This window comes from Benincasa hispida, chromosome 3 (assembly GCF_027475165.1).
Source record: "Benincasa hispida cultivar pf3 chromosome 3, pf3_genome.v1.1, whole genome shotgun sequence".
Lineage (NCBI taxonomy): Eukaryota > Viridiplantae > Streptophyta > Magnoliopsida > Cucurbitales > Cucurbitaceae > Benincasa > Benincasa hispida.
This window is the reverse complement of record NC_143480.1, coordinates 35,823,186-35,846,125: the sequence shown is the minus strand read 5'-3', so window position 1 is coordinate 35,846,125 and position 22,940 is coordinate 35,823,186. Positions and strand designations below refer to the sequence as shown.

General features: G+C 34.2%; 2 protein-coding genes, 1 long non-coding RNA gene and 1 pseudogene across 7 annotated transcripts; 1 reads left to right on the top strand and 3 right to left on the bottom strand.

Moving 5' to 3' along the window:
- Positions 1-603: 603 nt before the first annotated feature.
- On the bottom strand, positions 604-2,652 carry LOC150037223 (uncharacterized). Its single transcript, XR_016528735.1, has 3 exons — positions 2,511-2,652; positions 2,003-2,405; positions 604-1,050 (listed from the first exon to the last, which is right to left on the bottom strand). It is a non-coding gene; the product is annotated as an uncharacterized LOC150037223 (long non-coding RNA).
- On the top strand, positions 922-4,585 carry LOC120072644 (Pectin lyase-like superfamily protein). The gene is made up of 4 exons (XM_039025064.2): positions 922-1,073; positions 2,013-2,476; positions 2,579-2,829; positions 3,851-4,585. Exons 1-4 carry the CDS (start codon positions 922-924, stop codon positions 4,412-4,414), a joined length of 1,431 nt encoding a protein of 476 aa, XP_038880992.2. The 3' UTR covers positions 4,415-4,585.
- An 868-nt stretch (positions 4,586-5,453) lies between these two features.
- Positions 5,454-12,013, bottom strand: LOC120072705 (Protein phosphatase 2A regulatory B subunit family protein). Of its 5 annotated transcripts, none has more exons than XM_090312288.1 (3): positions 11,695-12,013; positions 10,227-11,608; positions 5,454-6,189 (listed from the first exon to the last, which is right to left on the bottom strand). In XM_090312288.1, exons 2-3 carry the CDS (start codon positions 11,403-11,405, stop codon positions 5,869-5,871), a joined length of 1,500 nt encoding a protein of 499 aa, XP_090168414.1. In that variant the 5' UTR covers positions 11,406-11,608; positions 11,695-12,013; the 3' UTR covers positions 5,454-5,868. The 5 variants fall into 5 exon arrangements, with proteins under 5 accessions (XP_090168414.1, XP_038881092.1, XP_090168415.1 ...); XM_039025164.2 differs by having other exon boundaries at positions 5,454-6,243; positions 11,695-11,993; XM_090312289.1 differs by having other exon boundaries at positions 10,227-11,542; positions 11,695-11,986.
- On the bottom strand, positions 8,415-8,512 carry LOC120074823 (U6atac minor spliceosomal RNA; annotated as a pseudogene).
- Positions 12,014-22,940: the final 10,927 nt, after the last annotated feature.

Sequence of the window (22,940 nt, the reverse complement as noted above, 5' to 3'; positions counted from 1 at the left end):
CAACCAATAAATTAGAGATTCAAATCTCACGACCTATTGTATAAAAAAAAAAAAAAAGTTAAAAAAAAAAAGAGAAAATATTAAAGGAAAGAGTAGAGAATATCCCTTTCCCACCTCAGAAATTGGGATTAAAAAAACAAAAAGAGAAAGAAAGGGAAAAAGAAATATTGGAAAATTGGAAACAGAAGAGAGAAGAGCAAGAGGCGAATCATCAAAGAGTCAGTCCAATAGTCAAAAAGGAAGACACTTTTCTCTTCACATTAACTTCTTTACGTCGCAGCATTATCCAATTCCAAACCAAATATGATCAATTATTTATACGGCCCAATCATCTTCTGCCACCTCACCACTCTCCCACTCTTCCTCCCCTTCAATTACTTTTCAAGATACAAATCTGTTTTAATTTTAATTAAAAATTTTGAATTTGGGTTGAGTTTTTAGAATGTTCATTATTCTACTATTCATTCTGCAGATAGAATCATGTATTTGTATGAGGTTGTCAAACTTAATCTCAGCATAACTCAACAAGTTTACTCGACTAAGAGGTTAAGGTTCAGGTTCGAATCTCCCCGAACCACTTTATAGAATTAAAAGAAATCCAAATGAAATTAACCTGTTTCCTTCAAAAGTAAATTGGATACAACTTTCCTCCTCGAGAACCAAAGATTCTCTCTCCCCCCTCTCTTTCTTTCTCTCACTAACTGAACCCCAAAAGTCTCTGACAATGATTATATTAGACAGAATGAGAGCTGAGAATGCTTTTGAGGGTAACATGGAAGGAAGAAAAATGAAGAAAAACAGTTGAAAAACAGTTCTCCACTCAAAACAACAAACAAACACAACTGCAGAGCAATTTCTAAGCCTATAGAGAGAGTGAGTGAAGAGTGAGAGAGAGAGAGCTTACCATTTTTGCTCTCCAAAATGTTGGCCACAACCTGCATTGTGCTGCTAGCTTTGCTGCTACCCACCAGCTTGCCGCTCCGTGCCAGTGCTGGTGCCGCCGCTGTTGCTCTCAACCTCACTCTCCCCGGTCAGCATCCGAGCCCTGAACTGGTTGCCCAAGAAGTTCACAGGTCCATCAATTGTCCATTTTTACACAAATGTTGTTCAAGAATCACTATGTTCTTGGCTTGGCTCTTACTCTAACTCTCTGCACTTCGAAACTTTTAGCCACATTGTCCATTTCCTGTACTTTATTGTCCGTTTCAAGGGTTTTATGCTTATTTTTGTAGGATTTCATGTATTAAATGTACAAAATCCAAGTTTAAAAACAGGGCTTTTTGTTACTATGTTCTTGGTCGCTCTTTTTTTCTTGACCTTGTTTTTTGAGTTCTTTGTGTAGCTACAGTCTTCAGTTTTAAGTCGTCCTTGACCACATTATTATGGCTTACAATCTAAGACTTATGCTTAAACCTTACTCTTCCACTCTTGTTCTGTTGAGTAACTATTATGTCTCTGACCTATTCCATGAACTTTTAACTACATTGTTGGATTTCTTCATAAATTTAATCATTTCTGAAATCTTTACCCACTTCTTTTACAGATTTGGTAATCATAAGAGAAAGAAAATGCCATCCAAATCTACCGTTTGAACTGCTGCTTATCCTCTGCTGTTAATGGATTTTTGCATTTTGATAATCCCATTTCGACCCTCAGTTTTCCATTTCATTTCCTATCTTAATCTTCATTTACAGTTCTTTGTCAGATTTAAGCATTTTTAAAAGAAAAAGACCGCATAATCCTTCTCTTTCGCTACATTTATCGGTTGGGTCTTTATGTTTTTTGTCTGTTTCTTTTTTTCTTTTTTTTTTTTTTTTGGGGTGAAAAGCACTGAAAATGACCAAGTTTTTCTTCACCTACCCTTCTTTCAGATCATTTATTAAATTTGAAGGTATATCTTGTCAGATTCAACCACTTATGGAGCGTAAATTTAGATTATACCATCCATGATTAATGCTAAGTTCCTCTAATCTCTAAAGTTATGGAAGGAAATTGTTGTTACCCTGTTGCAGGAAAGTGAATGCTTCCTTAACGAGGAGGCAGTTGCTCCAAATCTCAGAGAAAGATCAATCTTCTTCTTGCTACACCGGGAACCCCATCGACGACTGCTGGAAATGCGATCCAAATTGGCCAAACAACCGCCAACGCCTCGCCGATTGCGCCATAGGATTCGGCCAGTACGCTCTCGGCGGCAAAAACGGCGAGTTCTACATCGTGACAGACGATTCCGACGACGATGCGGTAAATCCAAAGCCCGGAACATTACGATACGCAGTGATACAGCCGCAACCACTCTGGATTGTCTTCCCCGCCAACATGCTCATCAAACTCAAACAGGAACTCATCTTCAACAGCTACAAAACCTTAGATGGCCGCGGCGCCAATGTCCACATCGTCGGCGGTGGCTGCATTACGTTGCAGTACATAAGCAATGTCATTATCCACAACATCCATATCCACCATTGTTATCCATCAGGTAACGAAATCTAAATCGGAAAACCCTAATTTACCTTCCTGGACACCAAATGTTCGACAAAATGCATAGATCTGAAGCTCCGCTGCGGCTATGGCTGTGCAGGTAACACAATGGTCCGATCAAGTCCGACCCATTATGGATACCGGACGAAATCGGACGGCGACGGGATATCGATCTTCGGATCGAAGGACATATGGATTGATCATTGTTCATTGTCGCGTTGCAAAGATGGGCTAATCGATGCGGTGATGGGATCCACCGGAATCACGATTTCAAACAATTATTTCTCACATCACGATGAAGTTATGCTGTTGGGTCACAGCGATCACTACTTGCCGGATTCCGGAATGCAGGTCATTTCTCCATCCCTTGTTTCTCTCCTAATATTACTTAATTAGTTCAATTAAAAATTAATCACCCATCTTACAAATTAATGTTTAATTTAGTCCTCATGTCATTTGACTTTCATAATAGAAGATTTTTTAAAATAGAAAATAAGAAAAACTATTTTTATTAGAGGGAAGTCTATTCCATCAATATTTGTTTTGCTATTTCTATAAATAGTTTGATATATTTTTATCAAAATTTTTATTAATTTTTTAAATTTAAATTTGAAAATTATGTTTTTTAAGAAAAAACACTTAAAATTTATGTTTAATAAAATTTAAACATTCACATCTTATAAGGCCTATAAACATCTATATGAACAAGATAGGTTCAAGGATGTATTAGATACAAGTTTACAACATTTAAAATTTTAAGCCAAAATTATATATATATGAACTTTGTTCTTTGTTTAAAAACTACATCTAGAACAATAATATATGTCAATTACTATTATACTATGTTTGATCTTTCATAAATATTTTAGAACTACTTTTGGAGTAAAATATTTTTAAAATGTTGGATGAGACCTAAGATTTAAAGATGTAATGATAGCGTGAAATGTAAATTGAAGTCTACACGATATTATGTCACATTAAAAAATATGACAAGTTTAAAAAAATAAATGTATTTTAAAAATAAAAGACAGTCTACTTTTGGTTTTTTGTTTTCTTTTTGGGTTACAAATGGGGTAAAGGGGAGTTAAATTTCAATTACTATTAAACTATATTTACTTTAGCATTTAACTTAGTTAATGGGCACAAAAATAGAAGTTTAGTAACTATTAAACACTTAAAAAAATTTAAAAATTGGACAAACTAAATATAATTCACTTGACAACATCCGAATATGTTGGTAATTAAATCCTCTATCCAGTTGTACTTAACAAAAGTTTTAAGGACCAAATTCTAAAATTCATGAATTGAACAATTAATTTAATTTATTCACTCTCAATATGAAAGTAAAGATGAATGAATGAATGAAATGAAGGTTACGATAGCATTCAACCACTTTGGGGAGAAGCTAGTGCAAAGGATGCCGCGATGCCGATTAGGTTACATTCACGTCGTCAACAATGACTTCACCCAATGGGAAATGTACGCAATCGGCGGCAGCGGAAACCCCACCATCAACAGCCAAGGCAACCGCTACACCGCCCCCTACGACCGCAACGCCAAGGAGGTCACTAAGCGAGTCGAAACTTCCGAGTCCGAGTGGCGTGGCTGGAACTGGCGGTCCGAGGGCGACATTCTCGTCAACGGTGCCTTTTTCGTCACTTCCGGCCAAGGCCTTGAAGTCAAGTACGAGAAAGCCTACAGCGTCGAGCCCAAGTCCGCCGCCCTAATTGACCAGCTCACTTGGCACGCCGGCCCGCTCGGCGTCGGTGGCCGGGATAATAATTTGGGAATGTGGACTACTGGCCCTAACGGTGGAGGCTTTGCGCTTGGGTCTGGTATGGACTATACTGACGACATGTCGGAAAGTTATTTTGTTAGGGCTTTTTCTCTTTTGTTGGCCTGTTTTTGCGCATTGGTGGTTGCTTTTATGCTATGACGACATGTCGGAGTATTTGATAGAACAGAAAAGAAAAGGACAGGTAGAGTGGGTTTTTGCATTTTTCTTAAAATGGCATAAAGAAGGCCTAAAAATGTAAATCCATTCGTTGCGTTACCCATTGTATGCCAAAACTGAGTTTAGTTTATCTAATTTTTACTTTTTGTTAAATTGGCAATTGAGTTTATGTTCTCCAAGAAAATTGAAAAGGGAGACTATGTTAATGTATATACTTTATTGGTACAAAATATATGTACAAAAAAAAGTGATGGGTGAAGATTTGAATCTCAAACACAAAAAAAAACAATGTTTTACCTTAGGTTGACTCATATTAACTTCAAAAAAAAAAAAAACATTAACTTATTAAAATATTTCTAGTAATTTTGATGTACCATTTAATTTTTTTTTTGTTTTTAGTTTTTAAAAATTAAGCCTATATAAATATTTATTCTACCTTTATTTTTTATTTTTTTTTATCACTTTTTAGTAATGTTTTTGTAAACCATGCCCAATTCTAAAAACTTGTTTTTGTTTATTAAATTTGACTAAGAATATAACTCTTCTATCAAGAATGATGCAAAATGAAAATGGAAAGAAATAGACTTCCATTTTCAAAAATCAATAACAAAAATAAAATTATTACCAAACAAAATCTAAATGATATATTATTACTTATAAACTCTATACTATGGTTATAAACTCTACTATTGTTTGTAAATGTTATATGAATCGCAATCCTATAATTCAAATGCTACTATAATGGCAATCTATTGTTTACCGTCCCACAGAGTGACTAGAGGAAGGCACCCCAGGCAGAACAATGACCAAAAGTGAAAATGTCTTTTTGTTTTCCAACTTAAAAAGAAGAAATCAATTCTGAACATATTAAAAAAATTGTCGCATATTTTAAATTGACATCAAACATGTATTATCGATCAAGGAAAAAAAAACTATAAACAAGTCGAAAATAATTGGAATATTGTAAGTGTATAAACCAAAACTCCAAAGACAATAAAGTTCCGAAAAAGGACAATTTAAGTGAGAAGGTCAAAAAAATATATATATTTATATATATTTATAAAGCACATAATACTTCACAAATCATTCTTAAATCTGCAGCAAAAACTACTAACAAATTCCGTACATTTTAAATTACATTTACTGCTTCTGGATGCTGATGCTGATGCCGGTTTCTTTCTTCTGATACCTTCACCTTCACCTTGCCCAGAGGTTTGGATTCCCAAAAAAAAAAAAAAAAAAAAAAAAAAAGGAAAAAAAAAAAAGAAAAGAAAGAAAGATGGAAAAAAAAAAAAAAAAAAAAAAAAAGATAAAGAAAGAAAGATGGAGTGAAAAAAAAATGAAAAAGAATACCAAAAAATTTGGAGAGGGTCAAATCTAGACCATCTATATCAGTCATTTTATGCTGAACCAACCAACCTTTCAAATGAACAACTTTAAACTGTTACCATGTAATCTCCTCTCTGTGCTGCAACATCTGCCAGTCTTTTCCAAGCTAACTCTCTCTGCTCTTCCACCTCTTTTGCTTTCATCTCTTTCTCTGTGTACTGCCTCTGACATTCTTCAAACAACTCCACGTCCATTTCCATGAACATCTTTCGAACATTCACGGTCAACCCGTGAACCGCCTGGTTCCAATGACTTTGGATATTCTTCTCCAATGCTTGAAAAATTATTGGCAATATCACTGCCCGATTTTGGGCTATCAAGCTAACAATATGTTCATTGTTCCACAGAAACAGAGCTCTTTCAGCAACCTGCATCACATATTCACAAGTGGCCTTATAAAAAACAAGGGGAAGAACAACCCTCTGCAGGTAAACAAATAATGCGATCAGAACATAATGTTCAGAGTGGATCCCCTCAACAGCATCATACACAAGGAGACTTCAAAAGTATTAGTTTGTCGTTAATAAAAAGATGGATCACTGAATTGCATATATAGAACAAAGTTTTTCAAATCCTTGTTGGTTTTACATTGTTTACCATTCTAACACTCATGCTACTAACGTCAGAAATGATACAAGGAGCCGGTAAAATGAAAATCTTAGTTTGTTTTCTATTTATCTACACTCCTAAAAATAATTTCCAGAGAACGTGATCTCATCACACGTCTTTGTCAGCAAAACAAAAAGGACACACGTTGTTTTTGTATGAAAGACACCAACAATACTACCTTAGGTAATCATTTCAAATAACACTGATCAAGCCAATATCCCTTCTTTTCCAACAACAGCTTATAACATTCAAGTGGCTGTTTACCCAAGAAGAAACATTCTTGTACTTTTCACCTTTTAAAAGTCCTAACGTTTAACCAGTAAACTAACTGGCAAAGGCAACAGCCATCAGAACAAAAAGAATATACCCCAGGCTGCCACACCTGTTTTACACATTAAGAAGATGCATTTTAAAACCTTGCGAAGAAACATAAATAACGTAAAAGTTGAGGGATAGACTTCTCTTGTGGATATTAATCACTTAGTGCACATTAAAATTAATGACATAATGGCGCTGTTATTATTCTTTTTAAATAATAAATTGGTTTTTTTTGGAGACCAATAAATTGAATATCTTAATTCATTTTTTACACAATTAAAATAAATGCGTAGCTAAATTAACTGTTTCGACGAGTGTATAATTATTTATGTACATCTAAACACAAACATCGTTGACATGCATCCTATAACTTTATGCATGATGCAAATGAAATGGATCCTAATGGTCTTTCATGGGTGTCCCTTCTTAAGATGCTTCAAGTTAAATTTTATATACCTACATTATCCTCGGCTCAGGCATTTTGTGCAGGTAATGCATCAAAAGATCCTTCCGTTCAGCAAGATTTGGAAGACAGTTTGTCTGTCAGTGTAAGCAGTAAAGAATCAAATTTTAATACTTTGGAGCCAGCTACTGAGGTTGATTTTTTTTTTTTTTAGGAAAAGAATGGGGAACCTCTAGTTTCTCTTTTTCAAAGCTCAGAAGAAGTAAAGGTTGATCAGCCTTCTAATCTAAGGTTCCCTCAGCCTATCTCTGAAATCCATCTAAGTTCTCCATTGTTGAAGTTTGTGGACTACAATTGTGTAAAATTTCTCCTCTTTCATCCTAAGTTGCTGGTGGCAGAAGTTTTATTTCAGCATGAAATTTATCCTGGTTTTCAATTGAAGCTCAAAGATACTTGGTCGGTCCTTTGTCTAATCAAGAAAGTTCAGGCAGCTTACCTGCACTTTGGGTTGAATATAAGCTGTCAGATCTTGAAACTCTTAGAGGAATTTCGGAAGATCTTCTAAAGGCTGGCAGAACTCCATTCTTGCCATTTTAAATTTCAAATGTTTGGTCTTCTGCAGTTAAATCCTTACCTGTTTATTTTTGTTTTGAGAAGTTTCAAAGAGTTTTCAAGTCAAGTCTTTCGAGTGATAAGATCTCTTCAAAGTTGCTCGGATTTTGCCTTACCTTGGTGCTCTATGCTCATTGCCACCTTCTCCATCCAAGCTTTTGTTTAATTTGGTTATTTTGGAATGACTCTGTTCTTTCAGCCTTGTCATTAAGTTTTTTGTCTTGCATTTGAATTCTATTAGTATTGATTGTTTCTTTGTATCTTGAGCATTAGCCTCTTTTCACTATTTTAAGGAAAACTCTGTTTCCTTTTCTAAAAAAGAAAAAAAGAAAGAAAGAAAGAGGGAGACAAAATGAACCACATACTCCTCTGTTACCCTTTTGCTACTAGCCTCCGGCACAAGCGTTTCCAGATTTTTGGTTGAGGAATAGTTTGCACTAGAGGAATTTTACAGTCTCACAACTTCTTTACTTACCCATCCCTTTCAAGAGGAAATGTTAAACCTTGGGTTCAATGCTTAAAGAGCTACTTCATTACCAAACTCAGTTAAAGAGGAATAAAAAAGCATGGACTTTACACGGTGTTGACAGAGGGTTGGCCCAAATTTGGAAACTTATTATAGTTTTTGTTTCTGCTAGGTGCTCTCACAGTACAGGATTTTGTGACCATATGTGTTAAACGCGGAAGCCCAAGGGCTGTTCCCAACCCTGTTAGTAGAGAAGCCAACCACCACTCCTTTAATTGAACACAGGATTTTATAATTACATTCTTTGTTTTCCCGAGGTTATTGAAGATAGATTTAGTTGCTGCTTTGGCCTTTTAGCTTCGGTATCATATGGTCCAACAAAATATTTAGTTTCCGATCACCGGGCTAAGAAAATCATATCAATCTAAATTTTGGTCTTCACCCCAACCATCCTTATAAATTGTGTCACATAACAACACCTAAATTAGGTCCTACGATAACAACACCTGGAGTTTCCACAATAAAACTACCTAATTAGTAAGCCTACAAAACAGTAATCAAATTGGGAGAAAAGGAGTCCCCGTACATTAAAAGTAAAGCCCCAGATATTTAAATAAGTAGAAATATCTAAGTTTCAATAATAAAAGAAAATGATAGAGATTTTTATTTAGGAAGAAAATTTATGGAACCCCTCCAATTGCTATCGTGGGAAAAGGAAAAATATGTGATCAAAGGCACAATAGTTCCAAACATTTTACAAATACAACACCACAATCAAATTCATTAAATCCAGACCTGGGGCAAAACACCAGTGTTTACATGAAGTAGAAGAAAAGAACACTGATATGTGATCAAAGGCACAATAATCTCAACCATTATAAAAATATAACACCACAACAAAATTCATTTAATTCAGACCTGGGGCAGAACACCAGGTTTTTTTTATGAAGAAGAAAAGAACACTAATGCACATAGGTTGTTACGATCCAAAAAGGAACAAAGCTAACTCAAAACAACCCAAAATAAAACACTCAAAGTAACCGAGAAATAACCACATTATAAACTAAAGAAAATGGAATGCATACGTTAGAATTTCCTCCACTTTTAAATTAGATCCACGAATAAATCAACCAATAAAACATAGTACAACAGATGAAGATCTATAGTTATCAACAAAGAAAACATCCTTTAAAATATAAAGTAAATAAATTCGCGTGCATAATAAGAAATGACATCTTAAAAGAATGGACAAGTAAGAACTAGTGGGCATCATTGTTTATTTGTTTAACCATTTTTGGCTTGTTCTATTAGGAAAAACTTCAGGGATAACAACTATTGAATGTATGTTTATGTTTTAAGAAAGAGAGACAAAAAAGATCTGACAAGAAATTCTAATATGGAAAATCAAACAACAAAGGTAAAATAATACATCAAATCTTGCGAGAAAACAAAGAAAATTATAAATAACTAATTTTACTCCCAGTTATTAATAAATAGAACTGCTCTTATAAATTGTACCTTCGGGGACATCCAATAAAATTGGAACTGGTCTTATAAATAGTGTGGATAGTAACTATTGGTCTTATTGAGAGGTTAAATAACAACTATAGCCCCCACCCCTCCTCTCTCTCTCTCTCTCTATGAGAGACAAGATAATGTATGTTTATGATTTAAAAAAGAAATAGACAAAAAGGATCCGACAATAAATTCTTATATGGGAAAATCAAACTACAGAAGCAAAATAAAACATCAAATCTTCCAAGAAGCAAAACAAAGAAAACTCTAAATAAGTAACTTTACTCCCAGATATCAACAATTAGAACTGGTCTTATTAAGAGCGTGGGTAAATAGTTTAAATAAGATCTTTGACTATCAGCAAGACAAATTATTAACAGTATACATATGCATATATATTGAGATAAAATTTTAACATAATATTTTCTAGACATAAAATCATGCTTATGAATAGAACGTTGAAATATTTAATAACTTCAAACCTGAAAATGAGAGCTATTCAGGCAACGTGCAATCTGTCTAAAAAGAGGAACCATACAGCGCTGGAACTCTGCTGATTGTGTAGCCTCTAGTACTTCTTCAAGTTCTCCTAAGAAAAGAACTTCTTTCTGACAGTTGGTCATGGGCCAATATTTCAACAAACCCCTTATAACAGTATCTGCTAGCTTGTAATCTTTTTCAACAAACTGTGTTATGCAGTAGGATAGCTGTTGGTGATAGATTGCAATTGATTTAGGCTTGTGCAAAGGAACAAGAGCCCGAACAAGAAACAGTTTATGCTCCTCTTTCATCGGCAATGCAAACCCATTGATGATACTCCCAAGGATTTCCAAAAGCTCGCCAATACCACTGTGTCTTTCTGTTTCATAAATGAATCGATAAAAAATGTTATTGATAGCCTTCCGAATAAATGGCCGATGGACCATGAATTTTCCATATATACGATGCAAGATTGTCTTCAAATACTCCCGCTCACGAGGATCCTCAGAGTCAAACAAATCCAAAAGTTTCAACACGAATGAGTGGTCGATGTACCTCTTGGCAATTTTGGTATCAGTATCAGATGACACAACATATCTCAGTAACAGTTCATATACAAGCTGCAAATGAGGCCATGAAGGTTCCAAATAAGGTTCTTCTTCTTCAGGATCAGCATTTTCTTGGCCGGTATTTTCATGCGAAGCTGGAGGCAAGCACCGAAAAATATTGACCGAAATCATTCTAATCATTTCTTCTTGACAAGTTTCTGTGATTTTCCCCGACCCCGATTGAATCACATCAACCAATTCCAGAAGCGTCTGCCGCTTAATTTCCTTCTCTCTGGCAGACTTCAGAGTGTCCGAAAAATCAAACTGATAGCAACATATCTGCAATTTTCTAATGAATAAATTCTGCCTTTCTGAAACCGGTACATCACGGAACAACGGGAGAGGTTCCACAGTGCCGGTAGGAGGCGCCAACGTCACCACCCCCGGAGCCCAGTTTGAATTGGGGCCCGATGCGGCAGGTCCAGGGCGAGAAGCATGATTCACCACCACGTTCGTAGTCGAAACAGACCCTGAATTCCGATTCCCGGGCGGTCCAAACCCATAAAGTGAAGGATCATTGGCGTCGGACTTGGAGGGCTTACGATGCCCTCCCTTCATAATTTTCTTAAACATGTCTCCTCAAAACAACAAACCCTAATCCGTAAATTCGGTAGGTTCAAGGAGCGGGAATTAAAAGCGAAACATGAACCACTTCTTGATAGGGTATCGATTCCAAGAAATGATGGATCAACATGCACGAATTAATTGCCCTAGGTCATGATTAAACAAGAGGTATGAAATCCTTCTCCCACCAACTATTTCAAAGTTTCAGAAATCTATAAGAGCAAGCATGGATCTGGAATTAGGGATTGAGAGACGGGGAAACGGAATCAAACAAGAAAACAAAACAATAAAACGTTACCCTGTCGCAATACAATCTCTCTCAAACTTGGTCGTCAATGGATCCAAGTATCGAGTCATCCGAGTCGAATCGCCGGAATGCCGGCGGGATGATCGAGCGATATGATTCCGGCGATCAATCCGATCAGAGAACAGAGCCCCAGAGAGCCAGGAAGAGAGAGAGAGAGAGATTTCGAACGGCGGAAGTGGAAGATAATTAAAGAAAGGAATGAAAAGCTAAAAACAGAAAAAAATTAATTTATATAAAAAAAAAATTATTAAAAGAAATGATTGCATATAAAGCCTTTGTAGACACTAGACAGTTGTTTCTTCTCCTCCCCTTCTTTAATGAACAAAATAAGTTGAATTATTATTCTTTTTTCTTTCCAAATTCAAATTAATTTATTTTTAATTCATTCAAACTTAGGATAATGCTTTAATCTCTTTATTTTTGTTTCCTCCACATTCGAATGATCATTTCTTCTTCTTTTCTTTTATTGTTTTATTTATAAAACTAAAAAAACAAATCAACAACAAAAATCGTGAGTGGCTGTGGCTTATGATCATACACGTGGACAACAACTGAGGAAGTGTCCACGTGGCATATTAACACTGATGTTGTGTGAGTGTGATTAGTTATTAATTATTTTTTTTCCCCCAAAAATCAAATTATTTACACCTCGTCTTGTAGTCCTTTTGTTTTAAAAAAAATGAAGTACATAGACACTACTTTTATTTTTAAATTTATTTTTTTATCTACTTTTCATCAATAATTTAAAAATCAAACTAAAATTTGAAAACTAAAAAAAAAATAGCTTTTAGATCCCATTTGGTAGCCATTCTATTTTATTTTTAAACAAAATTAAGTCCATAGACGCAACTCTTATCCCTAAATTTTTTCTTTTGTTATCTATTTTTACTAATGATTTAAAAAATCAATTCAAATTTTGAGAACTAAAAAAAACAACTTTCAAAAAGTTGTTTTCGTTTTTGAAATTTAGTTAAGAACTCAACAATTGGAAATGCAAATCATTGAAAAAAATGTGAATGATGTAGGCTTAATTTTCAAGAACAAAAACCAAAAGTCAAATGGTTAATAAACAATGCCTTAAAAAGTTGCTTTTGTTATTGAAATTTGACTAAAAATTTAAAAATTGTATTTAAAAAAGATGCAAGTTGCAAAAATTTAGGAGGAAATATGCTTAATTTTTAAAAACCAAAACAAAAAATGAAATAGTTTTCGAAGGAACCTTATTTTAAAAAAAATGCACAAATTTATCTATTTTCATAATTAATTTATTTTAATTTTATCCAATATTTTTATTTAGTTTGCATAAAAAGCATTGTGTGACGTAGCATAAAATTATGTTAAAAATTATATAATCGGCCATACATGAGGAATTATGTTAAATATAATATAAAAATAGGTTAATTATAAATTTAGTACCAATTTTTTTTTTTTTTTTGTCTACTTTGAAATTCCAAAATTAAACAGTCACGGATAGTTTACAATTTATTTTTTTCGTTTTTTTAAATTTCAATCCAATGGATTAATTAATTTTATAAAATTTTGAATTTATTAATTATCTATTCCACACACGACACAAAAAGTAAAGTTTATGTTAGACATATATGAGACATTTTTAAAATTTTAAATATTAAATATACACAAATCTCAAATTAACATGTATATTTCTCTATGTCCAGGTTTTATATTTGTGATATATATTCTGAAAAAAGATATAAAATAATTTTTTAACTACATAATACGGGATCAAAATATAATAATTAAGTACGTGAACGGAAAAAAAATAGATATAAGTAAATAAGATTTTTGTACAGTAAACACCTGAGGGGTAGTAATGTCATTTTTTATAAACATTGTGGAGAGAAATGATTGCATAAAGCTCTGTAGCGTACACCACTTTTAATTTTTTTTTTTTCTTTTTATTCTTTATTCTTTTTGCTTTTTTGAAATTTTAAGAGAGAATTTATTTTCTCTTTTTTATTTCTCCCGACTCGGCCAGTTTTTGTTATTATTATTTTCTTTGGGTTCTTTCAAACTATCCCAATATTTTGGATTTTATAAAGTCTGACGTCATTTTTCTAATTATAAATGAAAATAACTTTGAAACGATCAGGTTGGAATAAATACGACCAATTCCAATTTTTAAAGAATTGATAAGGATATTTATCCAATTTGCATTAACTGATTCCATACCTTTCACGTTAGATTTTACTTTTTGCCCCACCACCATTTTCTTTTCGGAAATATAAATATTGTTGAAAAATTTTACACATTGAAAAAATGTTAAATTATTTACATAAATAACAAAAATCATCGATAGACCGACATTGATAAACATCTATTGATAGACTTCTATTAGTCTTTGTCACTGATATATACTAATAGATTTTTATCAGTCTTTATCAGTCTCTATCAAATAAGATTAAATTTTTTTTTTAAATAATTCCCTTTATTTCTCTCTTTTTAAAAAAAAAAAAAAATCTCCCAAAATTATTTAGACTACAATATAAATTAAATTAATTTACTTTAAATATTGGATATAATTATAGTCGATTAAAAATCACTCTTAGTCTCTAAACTTTTATAATTTATCTCCAAACTTTGGTTTGTAACTGTTTGATCATTGTAGTTTCAATTTTATGAAAATTGACTCCATGAACTTTAGTCCTTGTCATTTCAAATTTGTAAAAATTTAATTCTTATCATAAAAGTAATGTGAATATTTAATGAAATTTTTTACATAAATAAACCTATAAACTAATTAGAGACTCAATATTTTTAGGTTTTAATATTATTTTAACCCCTGAAATTTGGATTTGATTCTATCTTGGTCCCTAAACTTTTAAAAACATTTGTTTTAGTCCTTGAATTTTTAAAAAGTGTTTATTTTAGGATACTAAAATTCAATTAACTTTTATAGATGAAATCTGTTTAAGGATGAAATTGTATCTAATTGTTGGGTTTTATGTCCTAAAACACGTGGTATGTAAACAATGAGGCTTATTCTGAAAATTCAATAAAGGTGTTATTGAATAGATCTATTGCTTGAATAGAAATTCAATAAACCTAAAAGTCTCTTGACTATTGGATGAGTACTTGAACTTTATGTGGAGACATAAAGGTGGATCATGTTCGAGTAAATAGTCAAAATGATCTATAGTACATGGATAAGGTTGGGTACCTTATTCTAGTAACACTATTGGATATGACATGCTCTGTAGTTGTTACAAGGTGTTGTCAAGTGCTACAAACGAAGTGATCCTAATTCGTTCATGTTGGACATGAGGAGTGGGGGTGTCCTTGTGCAAAAGAGTTTGTATAATATCGGACTACGAAATGAGTCACTCTTACTTTATAACGTTGTTTACTGTTTAAGACTGACTATTTCAAAGCTATGACCTAGGTAACTTGACCTTAATTCTGAGCTAACTATGAACTTCTGTTTATCTGGGATTGCCCTTAGATTTGCATAGGTGAGGGTTGGCTCAATAGCACCGGCCCAATATGACTGTCATTTCAGGGGTAAGACTGAATAGATAGCTGGGGACATAAGGTGCAAGAGGGAATTCATTTCTACCCGCTTTAGGGATAGTAGAGAGGTTGTTCCCATAAGTGTTGTTTCTGTGGCTTGAACAAGGGATCCCACCCTCTCATTTGGCATGAGAGGGACTCAGTTTTGTGATTGGATTACAAAACAATGGTTCATTAGGGAATCAGTGAAGACTTAAGGAACAATAAGTAATTTCGGGGATAAAACAGATATTTGGCCCAACCGTTATTGCGAACAACCTGTGAAGAGTTAACTTACTAATCATGGTTATATCTAGTAGACATAATATATCTAGTTCAACTATGGGCTTTAGTGAAGTGACCCATTAGTTAACGAATGGGAGTTAGATCGGTCTAATGAGTTTAGCCGATTAATCTCGGATCGTTGGAGCCCATGATCTGTAGGTCCATGAGGTCCCCTACTAGCTCAGAAATGGTTAGCTCTAGAGTAGTATGATAAGTTAATTTGAAACGTTCAAATTAGAATCAAACGGAATTGGAGAAAATATATTTAAATATGATTTAAATATATGAAGATGAGTTTGTGTAAAAATTAATTTAATATTAGATATTAAATTAATTAGAATTATTTAAATTGTTTAAATATTATTTATTAATTTTATTAGAAAATTAATTTTTTAAATTAATTTGTAAAATTAATAAATTTTTATTTTAGAAATAAAATATAATTTTAAAATTAATTATGGATTTTTGGAATTTGAAAAAATGGGTTTTTCATCTTCAATTAGCTTACTTGGAACCCACCTTTTCCTTTGCTTTACTATAAGCATGAGCTGCATCCCATGCAACACATCTCTTTGCATGATAGTCTATAATATATTGAAGAGATTGAAGTGAAGAAAGGTATTAGAATCGACTGAATTTTTGCTGAAAAATTCAGATAAAGAAGGTGTTCTTCAATGGGTTCTGTGCAGTGAGTTTTCTCCATATTCCCTTTGATTCCAGCTTATTTTGAGTCCCACAACTCACCAAGAGGATAGTAGGAAAGATCTTGTCGTGGTCTACACAAGGATTAAGATGATTTTGCAACTTGAAATAAAGATTTCGTTGGTTCGGCCAAGGTATGTTTATGAAACCCATTAAACTCTATTTTTAGCATGTTTCTTTTCAACCAAAATTAATGAATTAGAATGCTTATGGATCCTGATTTCTTCCGCTGCGTGCTGGTGTAGATCCAACAATTGGTATCAGAGCATCTTATAAGTATTCAGTTCGAATTAATTCTAGTTTGGTGGGTGTTTTGTATGAAAATATGAAACTGTTGTAATGATATGATTTTATGAATTTTTGCCTTTAATTTCTCTTTGATTTCCCGTTTAAATTTGTAACTGGCTCTTGTTTAATGAGCTTTAATATCTTCTCAAGAGTCTGTAATTTATTTGGAGTCATTAGAGTTAGAATTAAGCTGTAATTCGAAGAAACAAACGAAGGGGTCGAGGTGCAGATTCCAGACGATCAGCCTCTGTTCATATCGTCGTTAAGCTTCAATAGCTAAACGATTGTTTAGCTTCATACGTTAGACGATATAAAGGAAAAGCTAAATGGTCATGTAGCTTCGGGCGTTAATCGTTTAGGTGTTGTGCGCTAGACGATCGTCTACCTCGGGAGCTAAACGATGCATTGTTTTGCTATGCGATGGCACTACACGATTGTGTAACTTTGGGTGGGAGCTAAGCGATGAGGCGAAGAGCTATATGATGGCGCTGAGTGATCACTTACACGATCGTTTACCTTTGATGAGGAGCTAAGCAATGCGGCGAAGAGCTATGCGATGGTGCTGAGCGATCGCTTAGACGATCGTCTACTTTTAATCGATAGCTAAGCAATGTGACGAAGAGCTATGCGATGGCGTTGAGCGATCGCTTACATAATCGTTTACCCATGAGCGGAAGTTGAGCGATGCGTTGATTGCTATGCGATAGCACTAGGCGATCGCTTACCTTGGGCATACGCTAAACGAACAAGACACGGTGCTAAACGATGGAGCTATGCGATAGTGTTTGACACTAAGCGATCGTATAGCATCTTCGGGCGCTAGACGATTATACTATAATAGAAGGCGAATACTATACGATCGTGTAGCTTTGTTAAACGATAGACGTTGGTTACTAAACAATCAAGCCAATTGCATGACGATGGTCGTCAATGCTAAATGATCTGACTTAGTGAGATTTTGAGCGAGAGCAAGAGAAGCCGGTTCGAACGGTTCTCTTAAGGTTTGGTCCAGTTTAGCTTCAAATGGTTTGTGGTTGGTCTGGTTCAGTCTCTGCTGGTCCGGTTCAGACGGTTCGGGTTCAGTTTAAGCAGTTTTGGAGCGGTTGAGCAGTGTTGAAGTTGTTTTTGTAATAGTTAGGCTTTTGCTTGCTTGTTTTTGCCAAAATTAAAACCATATCATTACGTGTTTAATTATTTATGCATTAGATGTATGTTATAATTAAATAAATCTTGTATGTGCATATAGTATGCCATTTAGATTTAAAGTCCCACCATAAGAAGCATGCAACATGCATTGAAAGTATGTTATAATTTGTTATAATATATAGTATGCATGTTAGGGTTTCTTGTATTTAATATAAGTGTTATATTAGATATTGAATGTCTGTATGTTGTGGATGTTTAGCATGTCTAAAGTTTTATAAGATGTTATAAAATTGGGTTAGATATTTAAAATCCATAACGAAGACAGCTGCATGCTCACGTAGGTTAACTACTTATTTTAATTAGTTAAAATAGGTCGTTAAACTTGTAAAACTAGGGTTACAAACTCAACCGGTATATAATCCTGTCAAAGGTTGGGGGTATTTAAGTTGACGGTCTACGCAACACCTCCTACTTGGGGATTATGGCTGAATAATTGAGCGTCGGTAACCAGTTTTATGAGTATTCGTGAGCGATGTGAGGTAATAAAAGGGTTTATCACCTAGACATCTTAAGTTTAAGTCCATTTATAAGAGTTATACATGGATAAACCACATAGACTTAGGGTTATTTTTATTTAGCCGGAAAAGAACCTAAGTATGTAGTTACCTAAACAATAGAACACTTCAGTGGTAGTGAATAACTTCTATATGATAGAGTTATTAGAAAACTTCAGCGGGAGATTAATAACCTACACGGTAAGTTATTCTTAGCTCTCGCGTCCCTAAGAGTTCACAATCTGGATTTAAGCGGTACTTCGTATCACCTTGGGAGTGACGTCCTTTCGGAGAGTATTTTTTAGCTTAAATTTAGATTCGGGTGAATAAGGGGAAGTTGTTCAATCACAGATCAAGTGTATGATTTCAACTGCCACGTATCCACATAGTTCATACCGTGAGATTCATATGACGCTTCGTGTCACCCTGGGAGTGACCTCCCTTCGGAGAACGGATGTATGTGTCAATACCAAGGTGAACAGAGGAAGTAGTTCATAGTAAGTGGGTGAAGGAAATATGTCAACATATCCTGTGGTCTCCTCCATTAGTCTAAACCGTGAGATTCTTATGTTGCGCCACCTGGTTAGCTTTAAACGGCCATTTTCTAGTTGTTTAAACGACGGCTATCCCCTCGAAGGGTTGTAACATAGGATTCGGAACAACCCAGGCTTCAGTAATATGAATAGGATTTTATAGTTCCGTCTTGTGTATTATTTTCTATTTTCAGAGCGATACTCATCCATTTTATAAGGTCCGAAAATGGCGGGTCTACACTTACAGAATTATTAATTGTTAATAATGTCTGACCAAAAGCGGTACCTAAATGACTATCGGAATATGAGTTATTCTGGAGGTAGTATTTAGTCAAGAATGTCTTGATGTAGTATCGTTGCAAAAGAATAACCTTGGGTAAGTTATTAAAATTGCTAAAACTTGATTGGATATTTAATTTCAGAATGAAAAGTTCATTAATACAAGTGTTGGCAACAGATAAATTCATTGGGGATAATTATGTGAATTGGAAATCAAATTTGAACACGATACTTGTGATAGACAATTTGCAATTTTCTTAACTGAGGATTGTCTTCCCATTCTTAGCTCTAACACAAACCGAAATGTTCGGGATGTATATGACAGATGGATCAAGGCTAATGATATAGCCTGTGCTTATATCATCGCCAACTTATCTGATGTGTTGACAAAAAAAGCATGAGGATATAAGTACTGCCAAAGAGATTATGGAATCTCTGCGAGGGATGCCATTAAGTATGTTTATAATAGTCACATCAAAGTGGGGACCAATATTTGTGAACATGTCCTGGACATGATGGTCCACTTTAATATGACAAAAGTAAATGGTGTTGTCATGAACGAGAGAAGTCAAGTTGGTTTTATTCTAGAATCTCTTCTGAAGAGTTTTCTGCAATTTTGAATGCATTGATGAATAAAATTTGGCTACTCTGTTGAATGAGCTACAGGCTTACCAGAAAAGATTGAGAACAAAGGGTCTGTTGCCAGAAGTAAATGTTACTACTGCCGAGAAATGAGGATGTCCTCTAAGCCTGAAGTTGCTTCCTCTTCAAAGAGTAAGAGTATTCTTGTAAAGAAAGGCAAAGGGAAAGAGAAAAGAAACCTATTGGATTGAAAGGCAAGGATAGCGTTGAAAAGGGAAATGTTTCCACTGCAACGATGAAAGGTACTGGAGGAGACACTACCCTTAATTTCTTGTTGAGAAGAGAGCAGAGAAAAGGTAACCATGCTAACTTGACCCTGGGACCATTTGCTTAGCTCATCCAGTGGGAGAAGTTGCTACTTGTTTTAATTGTTAAAACTTGTATAGAACAAATTGTATCTATTTTTATGTTAAAATGAAATGTTCATTTTAAAAAATTATGTTTATTCTAGCAACCTCTGTTGAGAATCAAATTGTTAAAAGTCATTTGTAGATATTCAGATATCTAAATGGCTAGATCAAAGTATAGTAAGTTTAAAGATTTCTAGATCTGACTGTTAACAAAGAGTTGTTGAGACAGGTCAGATGCATCTTGCTCAAAGAGTTAAGAGTACCTCAATGTAGTGGGAGGAAAGTGTGATTCTTGGCCATTATTGAGATTAAGATGCAATCCCCTTATAGTTTTATCTAAAGCCTACTGTATACTAAAATGTTTACAATAATTCTCTCAGCTAAAGTGTTTGAGAATTACCTAGTAGGACTAGGAATACCAGATAACCTAGAGAAAGTGGAAGAAATATCGGGTATAGAGATACCGAATGGTAAAAAATAGGTATGATATGTCCTAGTTTATTGTATTTCTCTATAAAACTCATAAACTCAGTCTTATATATCGGATGTATAAGTTACCACTGGAGTTTTAGTCCAAGTGAGAGTTTGTTGGATTTTATGTCCTAAAACTCGTGGTATGTAAACAATGAAGCTTATTCTGAAAATTCAATAAAGGTGTTGAATGGATCTATTGCTTGAATAGAAATCCAATAAACCTAAAAGTCCCTTGAATATTGGATGAGTACTTGAACTTTATGTGGAGACATAAAGGTGGATCAGGTTCGAGTGAATAGTCAAAATGATCTATAGTACATGGATAAGGTTGGGTACCTTATTCTGGTAACACTATTGGATATGGCATGCTCTGTAGTTGTTACAAGATGTTGTCAAGTGCTACAAACGAAGTGATCCTAATTCGTTTATGTTGGACATGAGGAGTGGGGGTGTCCTTGTATAAAAGAGTTTGTATAAGATCGGACTATGAAATGAGTCACTCTTACTTTATAACGTTGTTTACTGTTTAAGATAGACTATTTTAAAGCGATGACCTAGGTAACTTGACCTTAATCCTGAGTTAACTATGAACTCTTGTTTATCTAGGATTGCCCTTAGATTTGCATAGGTGAGGGTTGGTTCAACAGCGCTGGCCCAATATGACTGCCATTTCAGGGGTAAGACTGGATAGATAGCTGGGGACATAGGGTGCAAGAGGGAATTCAATCCTACCAGCTTTAGGGATAGTAGAGAAGTTGTTCCCTTAAGTGTTGATTCTGAGGCTTGAACAAGAGATCTCACCCTCTCATTTGGTATTAGAGGGACTCGGTTCAGTGATTGGATCACAAAACAATGGTTCATTAGGGGATCAGTGGGGACTTAAGGAACAAGAGGTAATTTTGGGGATAAAACAAATATTTAACCCAGCGTTATTGCGAACAACCTGTGAATGATTAACTTACTAATCATGGTTATATCGAGTGGATATAATATATCTACGGTGAGGGAAGTTCAACTATGGGTTTTAGTGGAGTGACCCATTAGTTAACGAATAGGGGTTAGATCGGTCTAATGAGTTTAACCGATTAATCTCAGATCGTTGGAGCCCATGATTTGTAGGTCCATGAGGTCCCTCTACTAGCTCGGAAATGGTTAGATCTAGAGTAGTGTGATAAGTTAATTTGAAACGTTCAAATTAGAATCAAATGGAATTGGAGAAAATATATTTAAATATGATTTAAATATATGAACATGAATTTGTGTAAAAATTAATTTAATATTAGATATTAAATTAATTAGAATTATTTAAATTGTTTAAATAATTATTTATTAATTTTATTAGAAAATTAATTTTTGAAATTAATTTGTAAAATTAATAAATTTTTATTCTAGAAATAAAATATTATTCAATTTTGGATTTTTGGAAAATGAAAAAATTACACAAATTTGAAAAAATGGTTTTTTTCATCTTCAACTAGCTTACTTGGAACCCGCCTTTTCCTTTGCTTTACTCTAAGCATGAGCTGCATCCCATACAACACATCTCTTTGCATGATAGTCAACAATATATTGAAGAGATTAGAGTGAAGAAGGGTATTAGAACCGACTGAATTTTTGCTGAAAAATTCGGATGAAGAAGGTGTTCTTCAATAGGTTCTGTTCAGTGAGTTTTCTCCATATTCCCTTCGATTCCAACTTATTTTGAGTCCCACAACTCAATCTAGAGAACTAAGAGGATAGTAGGGAAGATCTTGTGGTGGTCTACACAAGGATTCAGAGGATTTTGCAGCTGGAAATGGAGATTTCGTTGGTTCGGCCAAGGTATGTTTATGAAACCCATTAAACTCTGTTTTTAGCATGTTTATTTTCAACCAAAATTAATGAATTAGAATGCTTATGGATCCTGATTTCTTCCGCTGCGTGCTGGTGTAGATTCAACAATAATATAGGTTGAGCAAGATGAATATGAAATAAAATGTCAGTGACCAATGCGCACAAATAATGGACGGCCAAAATCTTGAACCCAAAATGACTTTTGAACTCTTCTATAAAAATCGCAATATTGCAACCCTAGATTTTTTAGTGTAACTAACTTATTTGGCAACCTAGTCATCTTAAAATACAACTTATTTGTCTCATCATTCTGTTTAAGGGTTAACAGAATTTTAATAGCAGGAACCAAAGTAAGCAATTTTTGAAAGTTTAGGGACTAGAATTGACGTTTTTAAAAGTTTAGGGACCAAAATAAAACAAGATTCAAAGTTCAATTACCAAAATAGGATGTAAACCATATTTTGTTTAAATACAAAATCTACATATTAAAATAATAAAAATTGAAATCAAATTCTGATGATTTTTTTACGTTAGGAACCAAAGTTGAATTCACCAAGTGTTTGATTGTTCACCTACCAATAGGAAACGTGAGCTGGGTTTAGACCATCGTGAGTCAGGTTAGTTTTACCCTACTGATGACAATG

Bases quoted from the DNA above. Each gene is read 5' to 3' on its own strand.
- LOC120072644 (XM_039025064.2), top strand. From the start codon at position 922: ATGTTGGCCACAACCTGCATTGTGCTGCTAGCTTTGCTGCTACCCACC. The intron at 1,074-2,012 runs GTCCATCAATTG...ACCCTGTTGCAG, and splicing joins GTTGCCCAAGAAGTTCACAG to GAAAGTGAATGCTTCCTTAA. The intron at 2,477-2,578 runs GTAACGAAATCT...ATGGCTGTGCAG, and splicing joins CCACCATTGTTATCCATCAG to GTAACACAATGGTCCGATCA.
- LOC120072705 (XM_039025164.2), bottom strand. From the start codon at position 11,405: ATGTTTAAGAAAATTATGAAGGGAGGGCATCGTAAGCCCTCCAAGTCC. The intron at 6,244-10,226 runs GTTTGAAGTTAT...GTTTACCTGCAG, and splicing joins TGAATAGCTCTCATTTTCAG to AGGGTTGTTCTTCCCCTTGT.